The sequence below is a fragment of the Peromyscus californicus genome, unplaced genomic scaffold, assembly GCF_007827085.1.
Source record: "Peromyscus californicus insignis strain IS unplaced genomic scaffold, ASM782708v3 Scaffold_9__1_contigs__length_137607984, whole genome shotgun sequence".
In the NCBI taxonomy this organism is placed as follows: Eukaryota; Metazoa; Chordata; class Mammalia; order Rodentia; family Cricetidae; genus Peromyscus; species Peromyscus californicus.
Window position 1 is genome coordinate 12,394,953 of NW_026294617.1, and position 25,397 is coordinate 12,420,349.

The 25,397-nt window shown below is 45.1% G+C and overlaps 1 protein-coding gene and 2 long non-coding RNA genes across 5 annotated transcripts in view; 1 reads left to right on the forward strand and 2 right to left on the reverse strand.

Annotated features, from left to right (window-relative positions):
• The first annotated feature begins 492 nt into the window (after positions 1 to 492).
• Positions 493 to 5,581, forward strand: LOC128105505 (uncharacterized). Its single transcript, XR_008216357.1, has 2 exons — positions 493 to 5,122; positions 5,164 to 5,581. It is a non-coding gene; the product is annotated as an uncharacterized LOC128105505 (long non-coding RNA).
• Positions 2,738 to 7,428, reverse strand: LOC128105506 (uncharacterized). Its single transcript, XR_008216358.1, has 2 exons — positions 5,256 to 7,428; positions 2,738 to 5,208 (listed from the first exon to the last, which is right to left on the reverse strand). It is a non-coding gene; the product is annotated as an uncharacterized LOC128105506 (long non-coding RNA).
• A 993-nt stretch (positions 7,429 to 8,421) lies between these two features.
• Positions 8,422 to 25,397, reverse strand: part of Zmat3 (zinc finger matrin-type 3) — a 28,346-nt gene continuing 11,370 nt past the window's right edge. For 2 of the 3 annotated variants that reach the window (XM_052730722.1, XM_052730723.1), the window contains exons 3-6: positions 13,451 to 13,570; positions 11,626 to 11,792; positions 11,409 to 11,509; positions 8,422 to 9,758 (exon numbers count right to left, since the gene is read on the reverse strand). In XM_052730722.1, the coding sequence (XP_052586682.1) occupies positions 9,544 to 9,758; positions 11,409 to 11,509; positions 11,626 to 11,792; positions 13,451 to 13,570 (603 nt within the window). In that variant the 3' untranslated portion in view covers positions 8,422 to 9,543. The remainder of the gene's footprint in view (positions 9,759 to 11,408; positions 11,510 to 11,625; positions 11,793 to 13,450; positions 13,571 to 25,397) is intronic. The other variant, XM_052730724.1, reaches the window with a different exon arrangement.

The window sequence follows — 25,397 nt, forward strand, 5'->3', positions numbered from 1 at the left end:
AAAAGGGGCCGAGCTCCTGTCTCCACCCAGTCATATCACTTCCTGTCTCCCGTCATACAGACCTCCAGATCTCTATGGTTAACTAATGGCTAGCTCCACCCTCTGATCTTCAGGCAAGCTTTATTTGTCAGAACACAAACAAAATATCACCACAGGAGCTTGTGTATGAGAACAGTTTTGGATTGGGAAGATAAAAAAATGCTCTGGAGTAGAACTGTGATCATGGTCACACAACAAAGCCAATGAATTTAACGCCACCACACTGTGCACCAGAAGTGATTACAGTGATCCATTTTGTTATGCATGTGTTACACCTTTAAGATTTAACTTTAAAAATCACAATAATTTTATGTGTCCATCAGGAGGGGGGTTCCCTAAACTAAAATTTAAGACTACACATGGAAGGAAGAAAGGGAGGGAGGGAGGGAGGGAGGGAGGGAGGGGGGAGGGGGGAGGAAGGGAGGGGGGAGGGGGGAGGGAAGGAAGGAAACAGGTCAAGCCACATTGCTGGCTGTTTGCATACTGGTGGTCACCAAAAGGAAGTGAACAGTGGGGACCGGCTGCCTCATCAGCACTGAACAGACCATCCCCAGAAACCACTCAGGAAACTAGAGACCGTGACTGCTCTGGTCAAGGGATGCAGAAACAGAATTTAGAGTGAGTTCAAGATTTAGCTTGTCAAAAAAAAAAATAATAATCATTTTGAAGATACTCCTCTAAATCACCCACAGTCCAAAGGAAGGAATCTGGACCTACCTCACACGGACTCCAGGACTGGCCTTGAGGCAGAGCAGGCACCAGGTGTCAGCCTGAGCCTTTTCCACACGTCCAGGATACTTAACCAAACTGTCTCCTGAGCTGCAGCTCACTAAACAGAAACTCTGCTGTTCCTGGCCCAAACCCATCACATCTGGGGAAAGCTTTGTGTCTTGAACTTAGTTTTGTGTTTTTCCCGTGCCGTCTACTCCTTCAGCCCTTTGCCCGTGACGTCTTTTTAACTCCCAACAGTCTTTTTTGAGGTTCGAATTCCTTACCCCTGTGCAGCTTGCACTTACCATTGCCTTATTCTCAGTTCTTGTCCACATGCAGGAAAATGTGGAGACAAGAGGTTGTTTTGTTTTAAATAAAGTAGGCACTCTGAAAGAATTGTATTTGTTTTATATAAAATAGACATTCAGTATTTCTCCCATAATGTCACTTTAGCAGCTCAATCAAGGAAAATATTCACGGATAACTCTTAAAGACACTATGCCTGGATTTGCTTTATTTTCAAATAGATCTGAGTTTTGCTTCACTTACCAGTAAAACTCATACCCCGGTCCAAGTTTTTAACAAAAATCCTGATTTGAAGTTCATCACAACAGCTAACTGCAATATTTGAAGAGACCACAAGGTGGCGATAGATACCTATGGGCCAAGTCTGTAACCTAGCAAACTGTTGTAGAAATAGGAGCAAAAGGGCCGCTGGCTGAGCCAAGATTAGAAAATTAAGCTAATATGAAAGCCATCTTGCTCTCATCTGGGGGAAGGCTGCCATCCTAATTACATCTGAAGGTCTAATTACATACTTAAAGACCCAAACGCCAAGCTCAAGGTATCAACTCTGTCTTCCGAAAGCAGGTCTACATTTGCTCACTGTATCACGGGCATGCCACCTTAAATGCATTCCAGGGGCTCCCAAGGACACAACCCATGTGTGTTGGAGGTACATGTATGTGTCAGGCACATTTGTATTGGGAAGACTTTGTCACAGTCCTATTGATATTCTCATTACACAGAAGTAAACTGTTCATCTTCCTCAACAGTTTCAGTATTCCACAAACAGGAATAAATCTTCGTGACTCGAGCTTCAATTCAAAAAACAAAGTCTGAAAACCTCTTCATAAACACTGTGTGTGGCCTTCACTCTCTCCCACCAGGTTGGCAACAGCCTGGGAGCATTCGCTGCTGCTCTTCCACACACAAGCAGCTGTGAAAGATGGACCCATCATGATCTGGGGGTGTGAGAAACCACAAAGTTCCTGTGACGGAGGTGCTGCTGATGCCCCGCATCACAGCTGTCTTTACACTCACGATCTCTTGGAAATGATTTAATAAAATGTGCTGATGCCTCAAGAATGTCACAAGTTCAATGTGATCTATCCCCTTCATTGAGAAACATTTCTCCAGGTGGACACAGTTTTCTGACTCTAAGTGTATGTGCCCCACATCCTAATTTCAAAAACCCTAATGGCCACTTTAAAACTTATAATCTACTTTTCAAATGGGCATTTAAATTCAAAAGCATGCTCCATATAACCCACAGCACTCCAAAGACTGTAGCTCCGTGATGACTGCACTCCACACTGATTGTATCTGTAGCCACACTTTATCGGTGAAACACCCAAAAGATGAATGAGTGTCTGATCTCCGATACCTTTCTTTCAAGCAGTGGTCAGCACTCTTCTGGGCTCATTTTCTCAGAATTTGAAGGGAACATAGATATGAAAAGGTATCCACAAAACAGAGTACACACCAGTCCCAGGCTAGATCTGGGGGTTAGGAGGAGGAAGGCAGTGTGGACAGCTAGGCCAATTCCAGAGCAAGTCCGAGAATCCAGTGTTCTAAGCCTAGGAAAGCATGCAGTAGACCACACGCCACCGTGAATGGAAAACTCACAGACCTCATCCTCAGTGTGGGAAGAACACCTGTGTGCTAACCATTTAGTACCCTTCATCTCTAACTCATAACCAAGCACTTTTGAGACAAGACTCAAAAACTGTTTTATTAAACTGAACACAAAAAGCCTGTTACAATATCATCAAGCCTTTATCAGAAATCAGTACATACATGAGAATATACAGCCAAGATGAGCCATCAACATAAGCAGAAGCTTAAATAACATTCAGACTTCTATAGTTAATAGGCAGAAGAAAATAAAACTAAAACAGCAATTTCAATTTCACAATTCACAGTTGATTGGTTTGAATCCCGTGACATGTCAGTCAGCTCTGTAGTCCCTGAAGAGGAGATCTCCAAACAGAGACTGGCCCACTGCCCGATGGCTTGCTCAGATTTCCAACCCCCAAAGACAAGTGGAGAGCATTCCACGGCACAGCCCCACTCTCCTGGTTTGGACTGGCACTTCTTAGCTGCATTCTTCCTACTGAAACAGCAAAAGCACATTTACAGTTCGCCATGTGATCACATGAAGGGTTCCAAACTGTCTCTTGGCTTTCTACGTCATTTCTAATGTAAGACAATCACTGCATTAAAATGCGCCCTTGATACTGAAAGTAAGATCAGCTTTGCTTCCGGACCGAGAGCACTCATCCCCGAGGGGACGTGTGCGTCTCAGCGGACAGCTGGGATGCTCAACAGCAGAGCCTGGCATGCCCAGTAAGGCATTTCAAAGACAACACACCTAACCCGCTCCAGGTCACTGCAGTGACGGGGGCACCACAGGTGAGCAGAGTCCACGTGAGACTCTAACAAAATGACGCACTGGCTTACAGAACCTTTGGCAGGTATTCAGAGACTAAAAGAGGGCAGAACAATGACCAGCCACTTCCAAGAGGTTTGTTCCCAAGCACGGGCTTTGCCCTACGACAGTATCACTCATCCTGACTTATGGAGTCATTTTCTCTAAAAAGAAAAGAAAAAAAGCATCAGGTAGAGAGTGCACACGTGGTCAGTGATAAAGAACACCATTTTCACTAGGGAGGGGTTACTTGAGCACTTACATTGACAGAGTGATCATGAAAGCCATTTGAAGACAAAGAATCAGACAGACCCTGCACTAGTTGGTGTTCAATGTGCAGTGAGATGTTAGCAACTGCTGTGGACTTAAAAACTACAATTATAGCCTGGCATGGTGGCACATGCCTGTAATCCCAGCACCAAGAGGTGGAGGCAGGAGGATTGTGAGTTCAAGGTCATCCTCGGCTACATAGTAGGTAGAATTAAGACTAGCCTGGGCTAGATGGAACTTTACAAAACAAAACAACAACAAATGGCCATAAGGACATCTTTATGTCAAAAGAATTATGAAATGTCAAAAAATAAAATTCTAATTCGTAAAAATAAATACAGTCCTTCTAAGAGCCCCAAAGAAGTGTTCAATTACTTTGGATCCTAAGATTAAAATCCAGAACATTCAAGTTTGGGCTCTGATTCATCTGCCCATCCCATCTCCCTGACCTGGAGCAAACCCCTTCCAGCTCTGCAGAGCTGTCCACAGCAGGTGGGCACAGGATGGAGGCAGAGGGCAGTTTTCCTCGGCATGACTGAATACAGACTGCTCCAAGGCTCACCCACCCCTCGGTGGACAGGACTGCCGTCTTAGTGCTAATTCTGCTATGTACATGATAGAAGGCGAGTGGTCACAGTACCCAAAGAGGTCACAACAAGTCCCGTCAGGAAAGTAATCTTTGAGGACCAGGAAACCTGGTGCAGACTTGTTGGAGACCCAAGAACAGAAACAAGGAAGACTGACGTCCACAGGAGAGAATCATGACTGTTCACGGCTCAAGTTAGGACCTACACACGCAGCTTTCCTAAGGTACTAACATTTAAATGTTAAATCCCAGTGCATGATACCCACAGTATGGGCACTGTCGGAAATTGATACTGAGCCGTCTGTCCTGATGGGCAGACGGATGAATACAGTGGAATACAGCTCACGGGGAGATACATAGAAATACAGTGGGAAAATGTTGACAAAGACAGAGTTAGCTATGCTCCAAATGTTTTCACTCTGATAAATATCCGAAATTCTTCATGATAAAATGTTGGGGCGTTACTATTTCTACACCAAAATTAGTTTTATCATACGTTCAAAAGGCTGTAAAGACTCAGGAAATTTAAAGTTGTCAGTTAATCGAACTAAGGAAATCGTTTTCAAAGGCCTCAAGCTTGCTTGGAAAGGCCCTCCATCCGCACTAGGTGACCCTGTGGATGTACAGAGTGACCCGAGCCACTGTCCCTGCCAGTCCCTGCCAGTCCCTCAATGCACTTCATGTTCAGATACATAACTCTCTCCTCTCTACAGAAGAACCAAGCTGGGACGATCAGCGTAGGAGGTCTATTCCAATGTCAGCATCTCAAGCTGAGTCGTCTACATCATCAAACACAGCCCATCCAGGTGAACTGCTAGCCTCGGCAACCAGGATATAGCCCACCCAGGTGAACTGCTAGCCTCGGCAACCAGGACATAGCCCGCCCAGGGGACTACAGCCAGCCACGGCAACCAGGACATAGCCCACCCAGGGGACTACATACAGCCAGCCACGGCAACCAGGACATAGCCTGCCCAGGGGACTACAGCCAGCCACGGCAACCAGGTTCCTACTCAGAGTGCAGTTTTACCACAATAGCAAATTGAGATTGCACTAACAAAGGGGGGCGGGGGAGACATGGAACAGAATTCACAAGGACCTTTACTATTTCAAGCTATTTTATGAACTGTGGTTAACGGCAGTAAATTCTGTCATTTCTATCCTCTGTGAAATGCTAACACTTGCTAAAGGCACTCATATTTTGGGCTTAACGGATACAAGGTCACATGGGACCATAAGCCAGGGCTTTTTTTTTTTTTTGGTAACTTCAGAGAAATGGAGTTCATAAAGAGTCTCTATTGATAATGGGAAGGAAATGTCACCACACACTATCCATATAAATGTCTCATGAGAAGCTATTTACACAGCTAATGTCCACTCGGCCACCACTGACAAGGTGACTCACAGAGAACTCGCTCACCCTAAACACAAAAGCAACAAAGCATTTCTTTAAATCACATATAAAACTCCTAAGAGAGACTTAAAGTGAGGGGCAGGTAGAATTCTTTTTTAAAACACCTGATCAAATTTCTACATTAAACTTCTGTATATGCCAACAGAATATTCCCCCACTTCTAAAGAGACCCCACTGCTTGGGTACACACCTCACCGCTAGCAAATACTTCCAGCTAAATTCTGATATTTACAGAACCAAGTAGATTCCTCTCCATCCTCTCCACAGAGAAAACACTGTGTGGAAGTTTCCTGTCTGTCCAGACTCATGTCACCGTCACTGTCCTCAGAGTCCCAGGCAACACAGGACGGAAGAGCCCTAAGACCCACTGTCAATTTTTAGACCCTATCTACACAGGAAGACCTAATCGAGTATACAGATATATGCACAATTTTTTCAGATTGTAGGAAAAAGGCTACCCAAACTCTGCAGGATAGCTCTGTGGGGTGAGGTGGGAGATTCTCCTCCGATCACAAGACATGCACAAGTTCTCAGCCATGGTCCTTCACTCATTGCCAAGGCTTCAAAACCACTCACTGACTTCTAAGCTCACAGTGAACTGAAAGGGAAAGAGTTGATGAGAAGGGTTTTTTTTTCAAGACAAATGGTGTGAAAAACTGCAGAATTCAGTGTGTAAGAGGCAAGCACACACGCACAGAACAACAGGCTGGCTTTCACAAGTAGCAGGGCACAGACCAATCCAGACCAGCCAAGTCTCCTGCTCAGGAGAGGTCTGAAAAGTCAGAGGGCATGGGCTGTAGCTGGACTTCAACGCTAATGCCCTCTGCAGGCATGTGGATCCAGATGGGAACTGGACGCTTCCTCCCAGCCTTGGATCTGGGTGTTCCCACAGTCACAAGAACAGACAGCGGTGCTACAGATAATCGATAGAACTGGAATCTGCCGAATTCTGGACTAAGGTTTCCTTTGTTTAGACTTCTGTCCATCCATGACTGTGGCATATCATGAGATCCACGATTCCTGGGGAACAGGGGGCCAGTCCTACAGCATGTCATATAACAGGACAGGGCTTCACAAAATGAAACCAAGAGAGTTCACTTAACTAACTCAGACGCCACCACAGCTTGGTTAGACAAGGTACAATTTCCATACAGAGTTCATTTCGTGAGAAACTGTACCATGTAGCTTCAATAGCCTCGGCTACCCTCGGCCCAGGGATCGTCGGAGTGTTTCAGACATCTGCATAACCTCTAACAATGACCTTGGCAGTTACTTGTCAACTTCCAGAGTTTAGAAACGAGTTGAGTTATTGTAGGCAACCTGGCACTAGAGTGTCGTAGAACAAATGCATCGCTCTTTTTAGTGCAAAGGAATATAGAAACACTATAAAGCTAACATTTCTCTCTAAAGGAAACCACACTTATGCGTCCCTAACATCCATTAAGGGCACTGGGAGACTAGAAACCTGAATTCACGAGGCTTGAAAACACATCAAGCCCTTAAGTCCACTGTTTTTGTACATACAGGAGGAGATTGGGGGGGGGGGGGGCTTACAGGAGAGTGGGGGGACTTACAAGAGAGTAAGGGGGACTTACAGGAGAGTGGGGGGGACTTACAGGTGAGTGGGGGGACTCACAGGTGAGTGGGGGGACTCACAGGAGAGTGGGGGGGACTCACAGGAGAGTGGGGGGGACTCACAGGAGAGTGGGGGGACTCACAGGAGAGTGGGGGGACTCACAGGAGAGTGGGGGGACTCACAGGAGAGTGGGGGGACTCACAGGAGAGTGGGGGGACTCACAGGAGAGTGGGGGGACTCACAGGAGAGCGGGGGGGACTCACAGGAGAGCGGGGGGGACTCACAGGAGAGCGGGGGGGACTCACAGGAGAGTGGGGGACACAACCTTTGACTTCATTCCCAGAGGAAAAACGCAAAGCAGATGAATGTCACTTTTATAAAATGTAAATCTATACCCAGAATCTTCAATGTTATTCTGAGATAAAGATGAGGTGAAATTCTCTCTGGGGTATTACATAAAACTAGGGGGCAAATGAGACCGTTAAACAATCACAGAACCAAGTGGCCGGCACGATATTTAAATTTACCAAAGAATTATATTTAGCAGCAAAATGAACAACCAAATGGCTAACAAGATACATCCTAAATTGCCCTAAACTGACCAACTCTGTAGATGGCCACAGAAGGGGTTCTGGGATGAGGAGTTGCAAATGGAGATCAAATCTCAAGTGAACACTGTTCTTTCTTCTGTTCTGAGGGGGGAAATACTTAACCAAATAGTTCCACTTTTCAAGAAACCAGCATTTCAACAGGAGAAAGTAACTGGGTACTATTCTAGAAGCTAATCATAAAATTAACCTTTAATTATGAGTCTCAACGGTTCTGAAGCAAGAATGGAAAGGAGGATTGGTGAACATTCCTTCCTCTCCACCTGTTAGCCTGCAGAATTCTCTGGTTACCAAGGTCTCCAGTGGTGACGTAAGTAATAAAATGTGCCTCTGCCACAGTGCTAACCACTGCTTGCTGTTACCTTCTGCAGAAGCATGCTGCCCTGCGAAGCATGGCATGCCGCTGCCCTGCAAAGCATGGGCATGCCGCTCTGACCACATGAAGAAAAGTAGAAAATAGAGAGAACACGGTGAACACAAGTTCACATAATACTCCGGTAGTCGATCTAGACATACACTATGGCTTTTTATTTAAAAAATAAGAATCCCATTAGCATCATTAGACACCAAAGCCGTCTGTGTTTTCATTCTCTTCAAGGAGGCAAAGAAGAAAACACAAGGTCTGTGTGCTCTTCTACTGGAAATGACAATGAAACTAGATTAGCTTTTTAAAAAAGAGAACTTCCCACGTAAGAAACGGCAGAGAGCGGTATTTTCCAGGAGTGCCCATCACCCGCTGGGGCAGCGTCAGGACAATCATCAAAAAGCCACAAGGTAATGACGATCCCAGGAGCCCACATGATTACCAGTGAAAATATACTTCCAAATTGCAATCTCAAACACACCCATGCATTTCCTTGAATCATTCTGAAAATATATTTTGTAAAAAGAATATCCATCTTCAACTCATTCGATAGTCGAATCTGGGTCTCAGAACGACAGGACAGCTAGGGCATGAGAGCTCAGCAGATAAGTTGATCCAGTAGGAAGGAGGAGGCGGGGGTCAAATGTGTGCAGGTCACAACTGGAGATGAAGTCACGTCTTCAAAAGAACATGAGCATTCTGCAAGTGTCTGGAGTCAAAAACACCTGCATGTCAATGACGGACGGACATGCCGCAGGGGGACGCACTGTTGCTGAGACCCAAGCGCACACTCTAAGCGCACATCACAGACACCGCACTGTGATGATGGCTCCCCAGGAGCGTCAGGAAACGGGACTCTCTGCTTACCTCTTTCCACTATAATCTGAGGGGCAAACTCAAATCAAGTCTTCCTCTAATATGCATAAAACTAGAATTGCAAAATAGATGCCGTTTTTAAATGATCATAGCTCCAAACAGGCTACTCCTGGTTAAACAGAACTTGGCCAAGATAAGAAGTTATTTCTGACGGGGCAGGTAGGTCACATACTGTAGGTCGTTTGATACGGTTGGCCCAAAAGAGCATCGTGACCTAAGAAGCACACCTCCCTCCCCCACCCCGACGACGCGACGGCTCAGGGCACCATTGCAGGTTACTCATACTAAGCAGAGGAATGGAGGAATGTATGTATCAAGGGGACCACAAAGCAAGGCAGGTTGACAGAAGGCAAAAACAGGCAGGACTGGCTTCTCCGTGAGCGCGGCCGTCACTGTACATAGCCCAGATTCTCCATCTCGCTCCGGTACCGCTGTTCCGACACCTTGCTCTTGTGCTGCTTGCTCTCCAGATGCTGCCGGAACTCCACCTCTTCACCAGCGCCGACGTTACACATGGAGCAGTAAAACTGGCCACTGGGAGTGACGCACATGGCAAGATCTCGCGGGATTCTCTGCCGCGAGCGGGCATGGAAGTACGGACCTGCTGAAGCAAGAAGCAGAAGTGAAGTAGTCAAGGGCTGGGAGATGACTGTAAGACCCGAGTTCAGATCCCCGGCACCCACAAAAAAACCAAGCATTGTGGCCTGTGCCTGTGACCCCAGCGCTGGGATGGCGGAGACAGAAGGATCCCGGGGACTCACTAGCAGCTAGCCCAGTCAATCAGTGAGCTCAAAAAATAAGGTGGAGAGCAGGAGAGAAAGATAATCCAAAACTGACCTCTAGCCTTTACACGTCTTTACACACCTTTACACACACACACACACACACACACACACACACACACACACGCGCGCGCGCGCGCGCACACGCACACGCACATACTCAGGATGCCCATTTAGTTAAAATCAATCCACCAGTTCTCATTGTAATATATAATTCTAATTCCAATTCAGATTCTAACTTTAAATAAAGGAGAGGTGGATTAATTACATGTATATACAAGTTCAATCTATAAACATAAAATGATTCTCCAACTAGTATCAGGATACCTGCTACAGAGATAAGACCAGGTTCTAAATGCTTATGGCTCTTAAAAATAAATACAATGTTTAAAGACTGTAGCCAAGCATGGTAGTTTGTACCTGCAATTCAGTACTTGGGAGCCTGAGGCAGAAAGATTGTAGTAATTTTTAGCCAGTGCAGGCAACACAGTAAAAACCTTCACCTCAGCCCTATCTCTGTAATTTTATTACTCTACACAGAGAACATAATCTCTGCCACCCACATCCTAAAATGCATTTTCCTTGACATTAACACAGCTATGGGAGGCTCCTTCATCTCAACTAGCTTTTGAAATCCAGCCCGATCATCTTTGTCTTTTAGTTGACTTTGGTCATAACTAGTAATGCGCTGAGATTGCATTCATCAGACCACAGGGTTGTCTGTCTCTATTTTCACTAGCTGTCTCCTGTTACTCAGTGAATTGTTTCTGTTTTACTGTCCATACAAACAGCCTCTGCTGGCATGTATAGTGGTGGAGGCTGTGGTTGCCCGGACTAGGATGAACACAGAACACTTCCATAAACACATGGCTCTCCATTAAATGTGCACATCACAAGAACTTCATAGATAATGCTCATTTACTACCTGGTTAAAAATCGCTGCTGTGTTTTACATTTCCCCCCGTAGATGAAAACTGAACCTAGTGTGAACATGTCAAGTGTCTTCCTTAATCTCTCTCCACCTTATATTTTGAGACAGAATCTCGCTGAACCTGGAGCTTGCTGATTCAGCTAGACTGTCTGGCCGGAGAGCTCCAGGGACCTGCCCTCTCCACCTGAGGTTATAGGTGTGAACTGCTGTGTCTGGCTTGGGATCGAACTCAGGTCCTCATGCCTGCATGACTTACACCAGCTTCCCAGCCCTCAAAAAGCCCAGTTTCTAATCTGCTTTACATATTTCTTCTGACAAATATTTTTTTAAAAAATAAGGAATTAGAAAACACTATGATTTTAAAGCCAAGATAAATAATATACTGAATAAGAAATAAAGAATACCAGAAATAAGCAGCGGCCTAAACAGCCAGAAGAGCAGTTTGGTAAAACAAGCACTAACCTAATTTCTTGGGGCTATTTACTGCTATCATTTGCAGGTTTGCGAACCCTTGCAAGACACATGGGAGCATGCAGGATACCTGAATTGTTCTGGACCGTGTACATATTCCTCCTGGTGGCCACTATCTTAAACTCACTTCCTTCTTTCCGGGTCCGCCTTTGCCCTGCCTCTGCGGAGTCCCTGGAGAAAAGAAATTTGAAATGAGTGAGACGTCCAAACAAGGCTCCCTTTCATCTCCTCCTTTAAAAGGTTGCTCTCACATAACAATCGGCCTCAGAGGCAATGGCAACACCTACAAGAACGAATTACTCTGAGCTTCAGACAGACGAAGTCTCTTGGCGTGGTTCTTGCCCTGGTAGTGGGCCTGTGCCACTGCAGGGGAGCTGAAGGAGGCGTCACACAGCTTACAGTAGTCATTCTCTGTGGCCAGGATCACTCTGCTCCCCGGCTTGCCGGAGCCCACCTGCCAGCAAAGACACAGAAGCAGTTACACCTTCCCGCTCCTCCAAGATCCTTCTGAGAAACAGCCAAAGCCTAGGGCATGGCCGCAGGCAGTTGTAAGAAGAAAGTAATTCCAGGGAAAGAGATTACAATTACCTATGAACCAAAGCACCAACTAGTGTGATGCTATATCCACTGAAGAAATCAAAGTGTAGACATTTAGGGCAGGAGGCAGTAAGGAAGTGAGGCTAAAATCTTCCCAGAGAAAAGGAAGTCTGCTCAAAATCCCCCAATAAACACTTACTGAGCACCAACTGTATACTGAGCAGCCCACCTAGACCCAAAGCTGCAAAGTTTAGAAAGCTCCAGTCCTACAAACTCTCCAAGCCACCTGTGGCTATATAACCAGGGGAAAGACCTAGTGAAGCCAGACAACATGTTAAAAGAAACCAAACACTCTCAGGATTCAATTCCATTAGGCCAACAAAAATTACAAAGCAAATTTGGACTACAAGTGAATATATGGTTAAGACTGTGGAGACCTTATCTAGATAAGGAGATACCTTATCTAGAACAGTTCAAAAAACAGCACTGTCTGACCTGGAAGAGAAGGTTCTCCGGGGATAGTACAGTATCTTCATACTTCACAGAGGTCTATGCTAAACAAACAAGGTGAGCCAGGCTGTTTGCTAAGGAGGAAGGGAACAGCCACCCGACTCTAGGGCATCCATCCTGAAGGAACTCATAATGTGAAAACCACTCAGCTGGAAGCGCCCCTGCTGCCATTTTTAATGTATCTTATTTCCTGTAGGTCTGAGGAGGAGGCTCGGCAGGGCTACCCACACACATTTTAAGCAGAGAAACACTCAGGAAAGTAACATTATACCTTGGTAGTTGGGAAGACCAGGCTAAGATGATGCAAAATTTTTGCTCCGCAACATTTCGAAATATGCAACATCATGGAAAGTTCCTCAGCTTTTCCAGGCTTCTAATAAAGCCCCCATGAGGCCCATGCTGCTGGCCCATGGACCAAGCTTTGAATAATAAGGCCAACACTTCCAAGTAACGGCAAATACTAAATGAGGCCAGGACCCAGGACTAGAGCAAAGCCAATTATAAACTTATCTAGTGTGCAGGATTTAAGACAGTATCAAAAGCACTCAAGATAAGTAATGCTTCAGTGGAACTTTTTAGACTGATTTTACTTTATGCATTCGAGTTTGCTGTCTACACGTACTGCGTGCATCATGTGTACCTGTTGCCCTCAGAACAGACGAGGAACTGGAACTACAGACAATTGTGAGCCACCATGTGGGCACCTGGAACAGAATCCAGGGCCCTCTGCAAGAGCAGTAAGTGTTCTTAACCACTTAACCATCTCTCCAGCCCTTAAATTCTTTCCCCTAGGGCAAGGCCTAGATATCATCACATGGTCATTTAACCTAGAATTCTAAAAGACATATAAAAATAGACATAACAATATTTTTTCATCATCTCACACATCACGGTCAAGTCGAATGAGAGATCTCAAGGTTCAAAAATGTTGGCAGACACAGCTCAAGGAGTTAAGAGTACCAAGAACCTTTCGGGGTGTTGCCCAGACTGGCCCTGACAGACAGTCACAGGGCCTGTACTCACAACCACATGTGTGTGACAGCCTCTTCAGAGTGTGCTGCTCACCTGCGGAGGGACAGGAACGAGGGGTGTGGCCACAGGCTCTGGCACACTGCTCACCCTGGCTGGAGGAGGACAGCTGTTGGCTGCATAATAATTTCGGAGTTTCTTGCCATGGTTCTTACCCTAGAGGTAAATACAAAGAGGACAGCTTATCAGAGGCAATCAGCACACTCACACAGGTATGCAGTCTTTCCTGAACACCCAGGACAACAGACCCTCGCCAGATCTGACTCCAGCGAATCTATCATAGGCTGGAGTCTGCTGCTGTGGTAAACACCATGACCAAAAGGAACTTGGTGGAGAAAGGGGTTGATTTCAGCTTACACTTCCAGGTCATAGTGCATCACTAAGTCAGAGCAGAAACTTAAGCAGGGCAGGAACTCAAGCAGAAACCATGGAGGAACACTGCTTTCTGGCTTATTCACTGGCTCATGCGCAGGCTTTCTTATACAGCCCAGATCCACCTGCCCAGGTAAAGATGGCACCACCTGCTGTGGCCTAGCTCCCAATCATCAATCAAGACAACCTCTCAGTCATGGCCACAGATCAACCTGATGGAAGCGATTCCTCAACTGAGGTTCCCTCTTCCCAGGGCTGCATCAAGGTGACAATAATAACTAAGCAGGATATAGGCTATCATTTGGTTCTAAGAGAACAGTTATATTCATCTGGAGAAGATAAAAGACTGAGGCCAAAGAAATTAACTTCTCAGTTTCTAGAGAAGTCCTGCCCGCCACGGTGCCACATCCTCCCTGAAGCTGGTCCCCATTCACACACCACTGTGTCCATAGGACCTTGTGATGCTCTGAGCTAACTGACTTCAGAATCCATAATGAGATAGCTAATCCAATCATTTTTACAAAAACAGCACTTACGGGGCGTCACTTCATACAGAGGACTTTGATGGGCCTCAGTTCATTCACTGCTCACAGAAACCTTGTAAGACTCTGCTGGCATCACCCGTGCCTCACCGAGGAGGAACCGCAGTGGGGTGGGCACACACCTTCAGAAGGAAACGCCAGCAGAGCCACGGCTTGAAACCTTCTTGGCACAGCCCTTACCAGACACCATGGTGGCTTGTGGCTGCACTATGAACTTCTGCCAACTCAGAATGGTCTTTCTCACCATGCTGGGTATTTTTTTTTTAAGTTATAATTCACACAACTATATTTCTTGAGCTAATAAATAAATACAAACCAGTGGCACCATTCAGAAGCCCTCTGGTGGGGCTGGAGATATGGCCCAGAAATGAAAAGAGCTTGCCACTGCTATAGAGAACCTGGGTTCAGTTCCCAGCACCCACATCAGCAGCTCACAATAACTGCAGTCCTAGGAGACTGATGCCCTCTTCTGGCCTCTGTAAGCTCCTACACACACGATGTACATACATTCATGCAGGCATACCCACATAAATAAAAGTAAAATCTTTAAAAGCACTCTGAGTAAGGGTGAGACAGTTCATCACTTGTTAAACCATGTAGTAAAATTTAAGCCTACATACCAACATTTACCATCTGCTACCTGTTAACTCCTAAGGACCAGCACACAGCCAAAAGACAGCTAAGTTCCATCCCCTGCCATCCAAATGCTCTGGCTATGCCATCCCTGAGGAACTACCATAGTCAAGTTTACAGTCCCCTCTATGGTTGTACCTTCAATGAGCTCTTAGCGGCACACCACCATCGATCTCCCTCCTTCTGGAAATAGTCCCTCTCAGCACGTTCGGTTTTCTGTGGCTCCCTCTTTCCTCTTCCCACCTCTCCTCCTCTACCAGACCTTGAGTTCTGCTGGGCCCAAGGCCCACCCTTGGCTCTCTTCTCTGTCTGTGCTCCAACTCTAGTTCTTTGCCTGGCCTCACAGCTTTCTAAGACCATGAATAGATGTGGAGAGGGTGGGGGAGTGGGGGTGTTCTCTGCTGTTGTTTTAAGGCAGTCTCTCATAGCACAGGCTGGCTTGGAACTCACATACAGCTGAAGATGACCTTGAGAGCATTATCCCCGGGCCTCTACCTCAACTGAATTACATCTAGTTTATGTGGTACAGAAGATCTACCCACAGCTTTGTGCACTCATTCACATCTAGTGTAAGTGGTACCTAATCTATTGACAAGTCCTGTCGGCCTCCTGCCTTCAAATACCTCCCCAGCCACACCACTTCTCTCAGTTACACCAACTATATAGTAACTCAAACTACCAACACCTTGTACATGTAGCCACAGCTCCACCCGCTCTGCTCACAGTCCTGTCCCTTTGTAATTCTCATAAGCCAGTGATGATTGAAGGCATAAATCAAACCATGCAGCCTGCCTCTCTTAATCAATATTAATCCAGTATTGGCTGGGTATGTACTCAGCAGGGGAGTGCTTGTCCAGCATGGCCAAGTCCCTAGGTTTGATTCTCGAGCACCACAAAGAACATCTACCAACATCTCACTGACAGGTCTTTTAAGGCCTGACCCCACCCACCTCCCAGGTCGATGTCCTCCCCGAATCCTCTCCTGGATGGCCGTTCTCCGATCTTACTGTCCTGCTTTCCTGAGCTGCCTGCCGGCTTCAGGGCCTTTGTCCTACTGTGGCTCCTGCCCAGGAGGTAGCTAGCTCTTTCAGACTCCTGCAAGGCTGGATCACTCTCATCGTGAAGTGTCAACTTGTAACACAACTCATGAATGGACCACAGCTGCCCCTGCCTGCCGCACATGCATACATGTGTCCATCACAGTATCACATCACCTGATTTCACTTCAACGTAGTACCACTCACCACAGCCCCAAATCATATGATTTGTTTTTCCTTTTCCCTCCTCTGAAATGTAGAGTCCTTAAAAATAAGGACCTCAACCATCCTGCTTTCTTCCATGCCTAGAATGCTTTCTGACATACAACAGGTAACCAATAATAAAAGAATCAGGTAGTATGGCAGGAATAACTTTAAAAAAGAAGACGAAAACTAGGAAAGCAAGGGGGGCGGATCTTAAACCAGTAAGACAACTCATGGAGAACAAGAGGGTACAAACAGGACAGGAACCTAAGGTGAGTAAAGTCAGAACCAAGTGATCTGGGAACTTAAAAAGGCAGAGGTCAAAAGGGATCACTTCCATGGAGCAACACTAGAGGAAAGGTCAAGCGGGGTGGATTAAGGAAGGGCTGCAAAGCGGGCAGTGGAGGAAATGGTACAGGCTGCACAGAAGAGCTCCCAGAGAAGGGGCTGCCGCAGGGGCAGAGGAGGAAGACACAGTTAGGGGGAAATGGAGTCACTGGACCACTTTTCTAAAGACATAATGGTAGATGGTCGTGTTGGGACATGCCTTTTATCCCAGCACTGAGGTAGCAGAGGCAAGTGGATCTCTGTGAGTTCAAGGCCAGCCCTGTCTACATAATGAGTTCCAAGCCAACCAAGGCTACATAGTGAGGGCCTATCTCAAAAACCAACCAACCAAACAAAAGAGACATGGTGTTACACGCCTGTAATTCTACTAGTTGGGAGGCTGAGGAAAGAGGTCTCACAAGTTCCAGGCCTGCCTGGGTAACAGGAGTGTCGGAACACAGTCCAAGAAGGGAGTCATGGGAGGGGAATTCTGAGCACTTGTGAGAAAACCCCAAGAAAAGAAGATGAGTCCTGTGACCTCAATTTCTTCAAAACACAGAACTGTTCTTGGAATGTGGTTCTGTGTTCCTCCCAGGTGTGGTGGATGGAGTGAGTTGACTTCAGCTGCTGTTATTCATGTGCCTCTATGGAAAACACGTTTTTGCCACACGCAGTTTATCCTATGACTGTACACTTCACTCAATGACCCTTCCTAACCCTCAGAGGATAAGTTGTCTGATTCTCTAAATAAAGTTGGCTATTGCATGAGATGTTTGTCTGCCTCATGTTTAGGCCCTGCTCTCCCAGGTTCATGCCGCCAACGAGAGCAGTAAACACAGGAGTATCTCAAAACTAAGAATTGAGAAGGGGTTAGGGGCATAGCTCAGTGGTAAGAGCACAGGCCTCACAGGAACAAAGTCCTGGTCCCATCCCCATCACCACCCCTTCCCATCAACACTATCTGGCAAGCCCCACTGTAATTAACAGTCACTGTAGATAAGAATCATCAGTAACAAAGCAAAAGTGTGATGAGAAATAAAAACACACATGTGGTCTCAAAATGGTCTCCTCATGATCCTTAGTCAACAGATAAACAGTGTCTTTTCCAAGGAGATCCTTGTAGGCACCACCTTAATTGAGAGATAATTAACACCATGAGAACCACTCATATGACTCATACAGAAGGAAGGGCCCACAGCATCGTGTCTGTAGTACTACAGCCAAAAAACACAGAACCTGAACTCAGGTAAACAAGGCAAGATCTGGAACCCTCTACAAAACACTTCTTCAAAAACTGTAAGACCATTAAAGAAGACAAAGAGGAAGAAGAGGAGGTGGTGGAGGACTGGACTGTCCAAGTTAAAGAAAACATTAAAATTACACGTCAGTTTTCATTTGGGGTTGGACACCAGAGGCAGGAGGGGCTATGCACAGACAGCAGGGGAAACAGAAACAGTTGAGCGCAGAGCGCAGAAGGGTTCCATCAGTGTTGGGCTCTTTGGTTTGCTTTGGTTGAGTTTGTTGCTGCTTCTGCAGGCTAGGTAGCTCAGGCTGGCTTGGAACTCACTGAGAAGCCAAGCTGAACACGTGACCACCCTGTCTCCACCTCCCAAGCACTAGGCTTACCTACATGCCACACACCCCACAGAGTATTTGTTTCTCAGTGTTGATAATTGTACTTTCATGTAGACTATTTACTTGGGCAAACTGGATGAAGCACAAGTCTACAAGTCTAACATGACTCAAACTAAAAATAGTAATAATGTTTTCCAAAGCCATAAGAAAGTGCCATAACAGGGGACAATCATCCACTTGGAGAATCCATGACACCATGCCCCTTGCACCCAGGAACCATCCTGCAGCATTAAAACAATGCCAGGCACAAGGAGCTATTTGAACTACCCGATACATACTGACTTGAAGGTGCTGTGTCAAAAATCGCCATCCTTAAAAGCAGAAACAGGATGTCTCTCTTAATATCACATATCAGACATGTAAGACTACAAAATAAACACTAGTGTCACTCTCAAATTCATGGCTTCATATTAATTGACATCCTATTAAAAAAGGATGCTTTGAAAAGGAATAATTAATCAAGAGAACCTCACTATTTAAAAAATAAAACCAGCCAGGTAAGATGACACACACTTTTAAGTTCAGCACTTTGGAGGCAAAGGCTGGCAGATCTCTGCGATACAAGGCCAGCCAGGTCTGTGGGAGCTCATTTTCAGGTTTCCTAGTGGCTTTACCCAGCAGGTCTGCACAGAGAGGATGACTGGACCAAGGGCCTGAGTGCAGGTGTCTGAGATGGTCTGCACTGGGCTGTGCTGGGGGGAGGTCTTCTACTCCACCCCTTGGCATTTCTATAAATACCCTAGGGCAGAGACATCAGGGCCCAATAGAATAGGTTCCAGGCCCTCTCCAGACTATCCTGTATTTTCTATCTGTTTATCTCTACTCTAAATCCTTCTATCTAATATTTCCTGCTGCTCCTACTCAAGAGCACTCTGGAGAAATGGGGGGGGGGGGGGTGGATAACACCCCTCCCCCACCCTACCCCTGACAGGCCTACTGAGTGAGTTCCAGGACAACCAAGGCTATATAATGAGACCCCATCTCAAAAAAAAAAAAAAAAAAAAAAAAAAAAAAAAAACAAATAAATAAAAATCAACATAGTATTTCAAATCAAGGTCACTTCTAAAATTAAAAATAAGTGAAGTAATAATTAGAAAGGAAGAGACAGGTAATGCAGCCCACCCTCACCCCTCGGTTTCACTTTGATATCACATTTAAAAATGCTTGTAATTATGAGCAGCCTGGTAAAAGGCCCAGCTGCCATGCTTCGTCTGCCTGGATGGGACTCATCTCTTCCTCTGGTCTACCTATGCTCAACCTGCTACCACCTCAGTCCTTAGTCACCAACCAGGTGATGGAAGTCATTCACTGTATCACAATACCCGTGTGCCAGGAACCTCATTTCACTTAATGATGGCACCACGGTATAAGCACTACAATGCTGGCATTCATGTACAACAGAGAGAAACTGGTAAGCACTCACTTGAAGTGAAAAGTAAAAGTTCTCAACTAGACAAGGAAGGAAAAATAATGTTCCAGGGTGGCTTGTGTCCATGCTGAGGACAGATTTATCCATGAATTATGAAGGAAGGAAAGTGTTGCGGAATATTAATTTAAGGTGTGTTACAGTCATTTATACTGTAGAACATTTGTTTAATGATGCAAAGATGTGTTGCATTATTTTATGTTGCATTTGTTTAACTCTGTGAAGTTGTGTTACTCTGCCTGTCTAAAACACCTGATTGGTTTAATAAAGCTAGGCAGGAGAAAGGATTGGCGGGGCTGCCAGGCAGAGAGAATAAATAGGAGGAGAAATCTGGGGAAGGAAGAGAGGATCAAGGAGTCAGAAAAGAAGGGGCCAGCCACCCAGCTGCTACACAGCCAGACACGGAATAAGAAGGAAAGAAAAGATATACAGAGATAGAGAAAGGTAAAAGCCCAGAGGCAAAAGGTAGATGGGTAAGTTAAGAAAAGTTGGCTAGAAACAAGCCAAGCTAAGGCCGGGCATTTATAAGTAAGAATAAGCCTCTGTGTATTTACTTGGGACCTGGGTGACAGGCTCCCCAAAGAGCCAAAGAGTAAGAGTAAAAAAATAATCATCAACGAGAAAGTCCATGCTAGAACCACTGCCACCCTCAAGCTACAGAAGTTATAGTCATGTGCACACATGTGTAGTTAAACTTGTGAATGCATGTATAGGAAAACATGACACATATAGAGTGGTACCACCCACAGTGCCTGGCAACCCTGGAGGAGGGTCACAGAATGGTAGCCCCAGGGATAAACAGAGATACTGCATAAAAATAGCAGTCAAAAATCCAAAATATATAAAGTATTTATCAGTACATCACTGTATTTTAATAAATTGGGTGGGGGGGCACAAGAAGAAAGCCATCAGTCAAAGGATAGGGATTATAAGGTTTCCAGAAAGGGGGAGGGGGGAAAGAGGATATATTTTTAAAAAATTGAACTATCTCCAAGGCTAAGACAATGGATGAAAATAGAAAGGATCTACTAGTGCTGTCCAGAACAAATTTTAAAGACCCAGACCCAGACACGTCCATCAGTGTGAAATTTCAGACTCAACAAATAAAAAGAAAAGCCTAAAACCTTACAGGGGTTTGAAAGAAAAGGGCCCCCACAGGGAGTAGCACTATTAGGGAGTGTGGCCTTGTTGGAGGAAATGTGTCACTGTAGGGGTGGGCTTTGAGGTCTCTTTTGCTCAAGCTTCCCTCAGTGTGACTGTCAGTCAACTTCCTGTTGCCTATAAGATGTAGCACACTCAGCTCCAGCACCATGTCTGCCTGCACACTGCCATGCTCTCTGCCATGATGATAATGGACTGAACCTCTGCTGGGGGATGTCTTTCCATATGCTGTGAATATGTGTTGCTCCCATTGGTTAATAAATAAAGCTGCATTGGTCTATAGCAGGGCAGAATGGAGCTAGGTGGGAAATCAAAGAGAGAGAGAGAAGAAAGGCAGAGTCCAGAGAGATGCTGCAAGCCACCACCAGGAGAAGCAAGATGTGAGAGAACAGGTAATGCCACGAAGCCACGTGGCAAAACACAGATTAATAGGAATGGGTTGAATTAAGTTGTAAGAGCTAGTAGCAAAATGCCTGAGCCATAGACCAAACAGTTTGTAATTAATATTAAGCTTCTGAGTGATTATTTTATAAGCTGCTGTGGGCTAGGAGGGACACAGGAAAACTTCCAGCTACAAACCTCTGAAACTGCAAGCAAGCCCCCCTCAATTAAATGTTTTCTTTTATAAGAGTTGCCGTGGTCATGGTGTCTCTTCACAACAATAGAACCGTGACTAAGACACAGGGGAAACCAAAAGAAGAGAAAATTAAAGCAGGTCACCTACAAAGGAATAAAACCTGGAGGAAGGTTTCTCTTCAATATTAGATGAGTCTAAACAATGGGAAGCGGGCTTTAACTCTCAACCTAGAGCTAAGCTATGTTTCTACGAAACAAAATGCAGACACTTTTTTGAAATATAAGAGCTGATAAATCTTTACTTCCTGTTACTCCCTCATATTATTTAAAAGTAGGGTTTGTTGGTGTCTTAGTTAGGGTTTCTATTACTATGATAAAATACTAAGACCAAAAGCAACTTAAAAAAAGGAAGCATTTACTTCATCTTATAGCTTATAGTCCATCACTGAGGAAGTCAGCAAGAACTGAGGCAGAAGCCATGGAGGGATGCTGCATACTGGCTTGCTCCCCAGGACTTGCTCAGCCTGCTTTCTCGTACCATTCAAGACCAGCTGCCTAGGTATAATACTGCACCCAGTGGGCTGGGCCCTTGTACATAAATCACTCATCAAGAAAATGCCCCCCTACAGCCTCACCTACAGACAGTTATAGAGGCATTTTCTCAATCGAGGCCCTTTTCCCACATGACTCGAGCTTGAGTCAAGGTAACATAAAATGAATGAACACAGTTAGGATACACAGTTATGTTTGTTCTCTCTTCCTTGGACACTGTGACTATATTATACTCTGAATAAACAAAATGGGGGTGGGGAACGAGAAAAAAGAAAATAATATTTAGAAAATAGTTGGCCAAGGAACAGTTGACAGGCATGGAGCAACCCAGAGGACAAAAGGGTAAAAAAATGGCATAAGACAGAGATGTACATTAAAAAAGGAGCATTCTCTGAGATAATGTGGGTGGGAATATGTGGAGGGGGCTATAACAAACATGATATCAGAGAAAGAAGGAAAGAAAAGCAACTAAAAACTCCAGGAAATAGGAAAGGCTACACAAGGAGTCAGGATTCAAATGTGAAACAACCCATACAAATCACAAGAGCGAACCACAATGGGCCTCACACAATGATCAAAAACAGGAAAAAGACTGAAGAGGTAATACAGGAAAGAGGTGAGGGATTTCTTTAGGGCATACGATTCTTCTTCCTGCTTTCAAGAAACCTAACAGAAAGTCAAGGGAAAATGACACAATTTCAAGTTTATAATCCACATATGGATCAAAATAAAGAAGACATCCTTGTGAGAGATTTCGATGCTATCCACGTGAACACCCGAGTACCTGGGGTCCGACCTAGGTGGAAACAGAAGGAAACAGCTGCACTGGACAGTGTTTCTCCACTCACAAGGAGGCCAATGCCCAAGGTCAGTCTTCAACAGCTGGAACCAACCTGTCAACAGAGCGTGGAACACTTATTTTGATAATAGATTAGACAAAATTATAATCAATCTTCCTAGTGTAAACCATAAAACTGCGGCCAATTCAAGCTGACAGCTAGAAAAAAGGAAAAGACACAGATGGTGTGGAAAATATCAGCAAGCATCCCACTTTGTCATCACAGTAAGGTCCTTGTTCCACAGACATGACTTTGAGGAAAAAGATATCTTCTTAAATTGTTTGAGAGGGAAAGTGTTACCAGTACCAAATGTCTCCAAGATGTTAAGAGAAACTCAATCAGATTTGGCCTGCAAAGTCACTGGTGACCCCAAAACGACCAGGAAATATGGTGGAAGGGGGGCAGGGCAGAAAGAATTTAACAGCCGGAGAGCGGGAAGCAGAGCTATGAAATGCTGCCTTCTGAACACGCACTCAGGAACTAAGGTTCCTTAGCTACCTTCAGAAGACTTACACCAGATCAAGCCAGTTAACATCCCAGCATGGATGTGATGGGATTCATGAGTTCCCACCTGCAGCTGAGAAGCTATTGGCAGTTGATAGCTTCTGGCGGGGCGGAGTCATTTTTCTTCAGATGTGTGGACTCTATGAAGTCATCCAATTCCCAGTGGACATACAGTTTGGGCCCCATACCCAAACACATCATCAGACTCAGTAGCTCATTTTTTTTAAAGGAAAAAAAAAAGAGAACATGAAGTTGGGAGCAGCAAGGAAGGAGGAGCTGGAGGAAGGAATGGAAGGTAAATATAATCAAAATACATTGTGTATACAGATCTGAAAGCTCAATGAATGAATGAAATAGTATGTGTTAAAAATAATAAGCTGGCCATCGTGGCACACACCTCTAATCCCATCCCTTGCGAGGCAGAGGCAGGTGAATCTCTGGGAGTTAAAACCAGCCTGGTCTACAGTGTGAGCTCCAAGACAGCCAAAGCTACAAAGTGAGACGCTGTCTTGAAAAAACCTAAGTAAATAAATATTAAAAAATACAAATAATGGTGAGAAGTAAAAAGAAAAAAGACATGAAGGTGGGAGAGGGATTGTTGAGATGGGACAGGGGAGTTGGCGGGGAAACTTGGGGTAGCTATGACCAAGATACATTGTATATGTGTGAAATTTTTGAAGAATAAACAATAATTTTTCTTAAAAAGAAAAAAGTAAAGGGAAGGTTGCTGTTGGTATTTCAATATATTCAGAAGAGACCTAGCCTATTTTATTTTTTTATAATCTGAAAGTAAAGAGATGGGGAAAGCTGGCAAAATCCAGAGCACAGGATGGAGAGTCCAACTGGTCCCGAGCAAGGATGTCTCTCTGAAGGGGGAAATGAGAAGCGGATGGACTCAGCTGGAGAGGCAGCAGGCTGCCAGGATCCAGATAATAACTGGAGAAAGAGAGCTGCTGTCCCCTAACAGAGCCAAAGCAAGGACTGGAAGCCCTTGCCATCTGGTGACCCAGACAGCAGAACAAGAGAACCAGCAAGGGTTCCTCCTCAGGTAAACGGACCAAGCTCACAGACTTCCAGTGAAATACAAATCACATTTGTACCTAAGGATCATTTTCTATGACCTCATCTATTGGTTGAATTATTCTTATGAGGATCCTTTAAGATACTCAGGATGTAGGACCTGTAGGTACTCTTGTAATTCAGCTGCTGGGGAGACTAAGGCAGGACAACTGTGAGTTCAAGTCCAACTGGGCAACTTGGTGAGATCTTGTCTCGAAATCAAAGGTTTAAAAGGCTGGGGATGTAGCTCAGTAGTAAAGTACTTGCCTAGCATGTACAGGGCACTAGGTTTAATCGCCAGAGCTGCCCAAGGAAACAGATAAACTGGTGTCTAGATGTAGGATAGCATCTTTGGAGAAAGACTAGGAGATGAAGTTTTATTTACTCATACAAGGTCCTAGTCACTATGACAGCAGCTGCATCAGTGAGACCACTGCATTTCTTCACTTAGTACAGCCTTCTAAAGCAACAAAATGAAATACGGTTCTGCCATATTTGTGCTGGTTGGGTTTTGTCGACTTGACACAACCTAGGCATATCTGAGAAGAGGGGATCTTAATTAAACAAACTTCCTTAACTAAGATGGACCTTCAGGCAAGTCTATGGGGCATTTTCTTGATTAACAATTGATGAGGAAGGGACCAACCCACTGGGGCAATGCCAACAGAGGGCAGTAGGTCCTGGGTACATATAAAAGCAAACTGAGCAAGCCAAGAGGAGGAAGACAATAAGCAACATTCTTCCATGTCCTCTGCATCAGTTCCTGCCTTAAGTTCCTGCTCTGACTTCCCTCAGTGACAGATGTGACCTGAGAGTTGTAAGGTGAAATATCACCCTCCAACTTAGTTTTGGTCATGGTGTTTCATCACAGCAATGGAAACCTAACTAAGACACAAACTGGTATCAAGAGTGGGGTATTGCTGTGACAGGCCTGACTATGTTGTTCTGGGGAGGACTGTGGAAGGACTTTTATGGGAACTTAGAAGCTAATGCTGATATGAGCGCAGAGGATGGAGGCCTGGCTTGTGCAGTTCAGAGGGAATCATCTCTATCAGGGACATTCGTTGTTCTGACTTAAGAATCTGCAGCTCTGGTCAGCTGAAACTGAAGAATTCA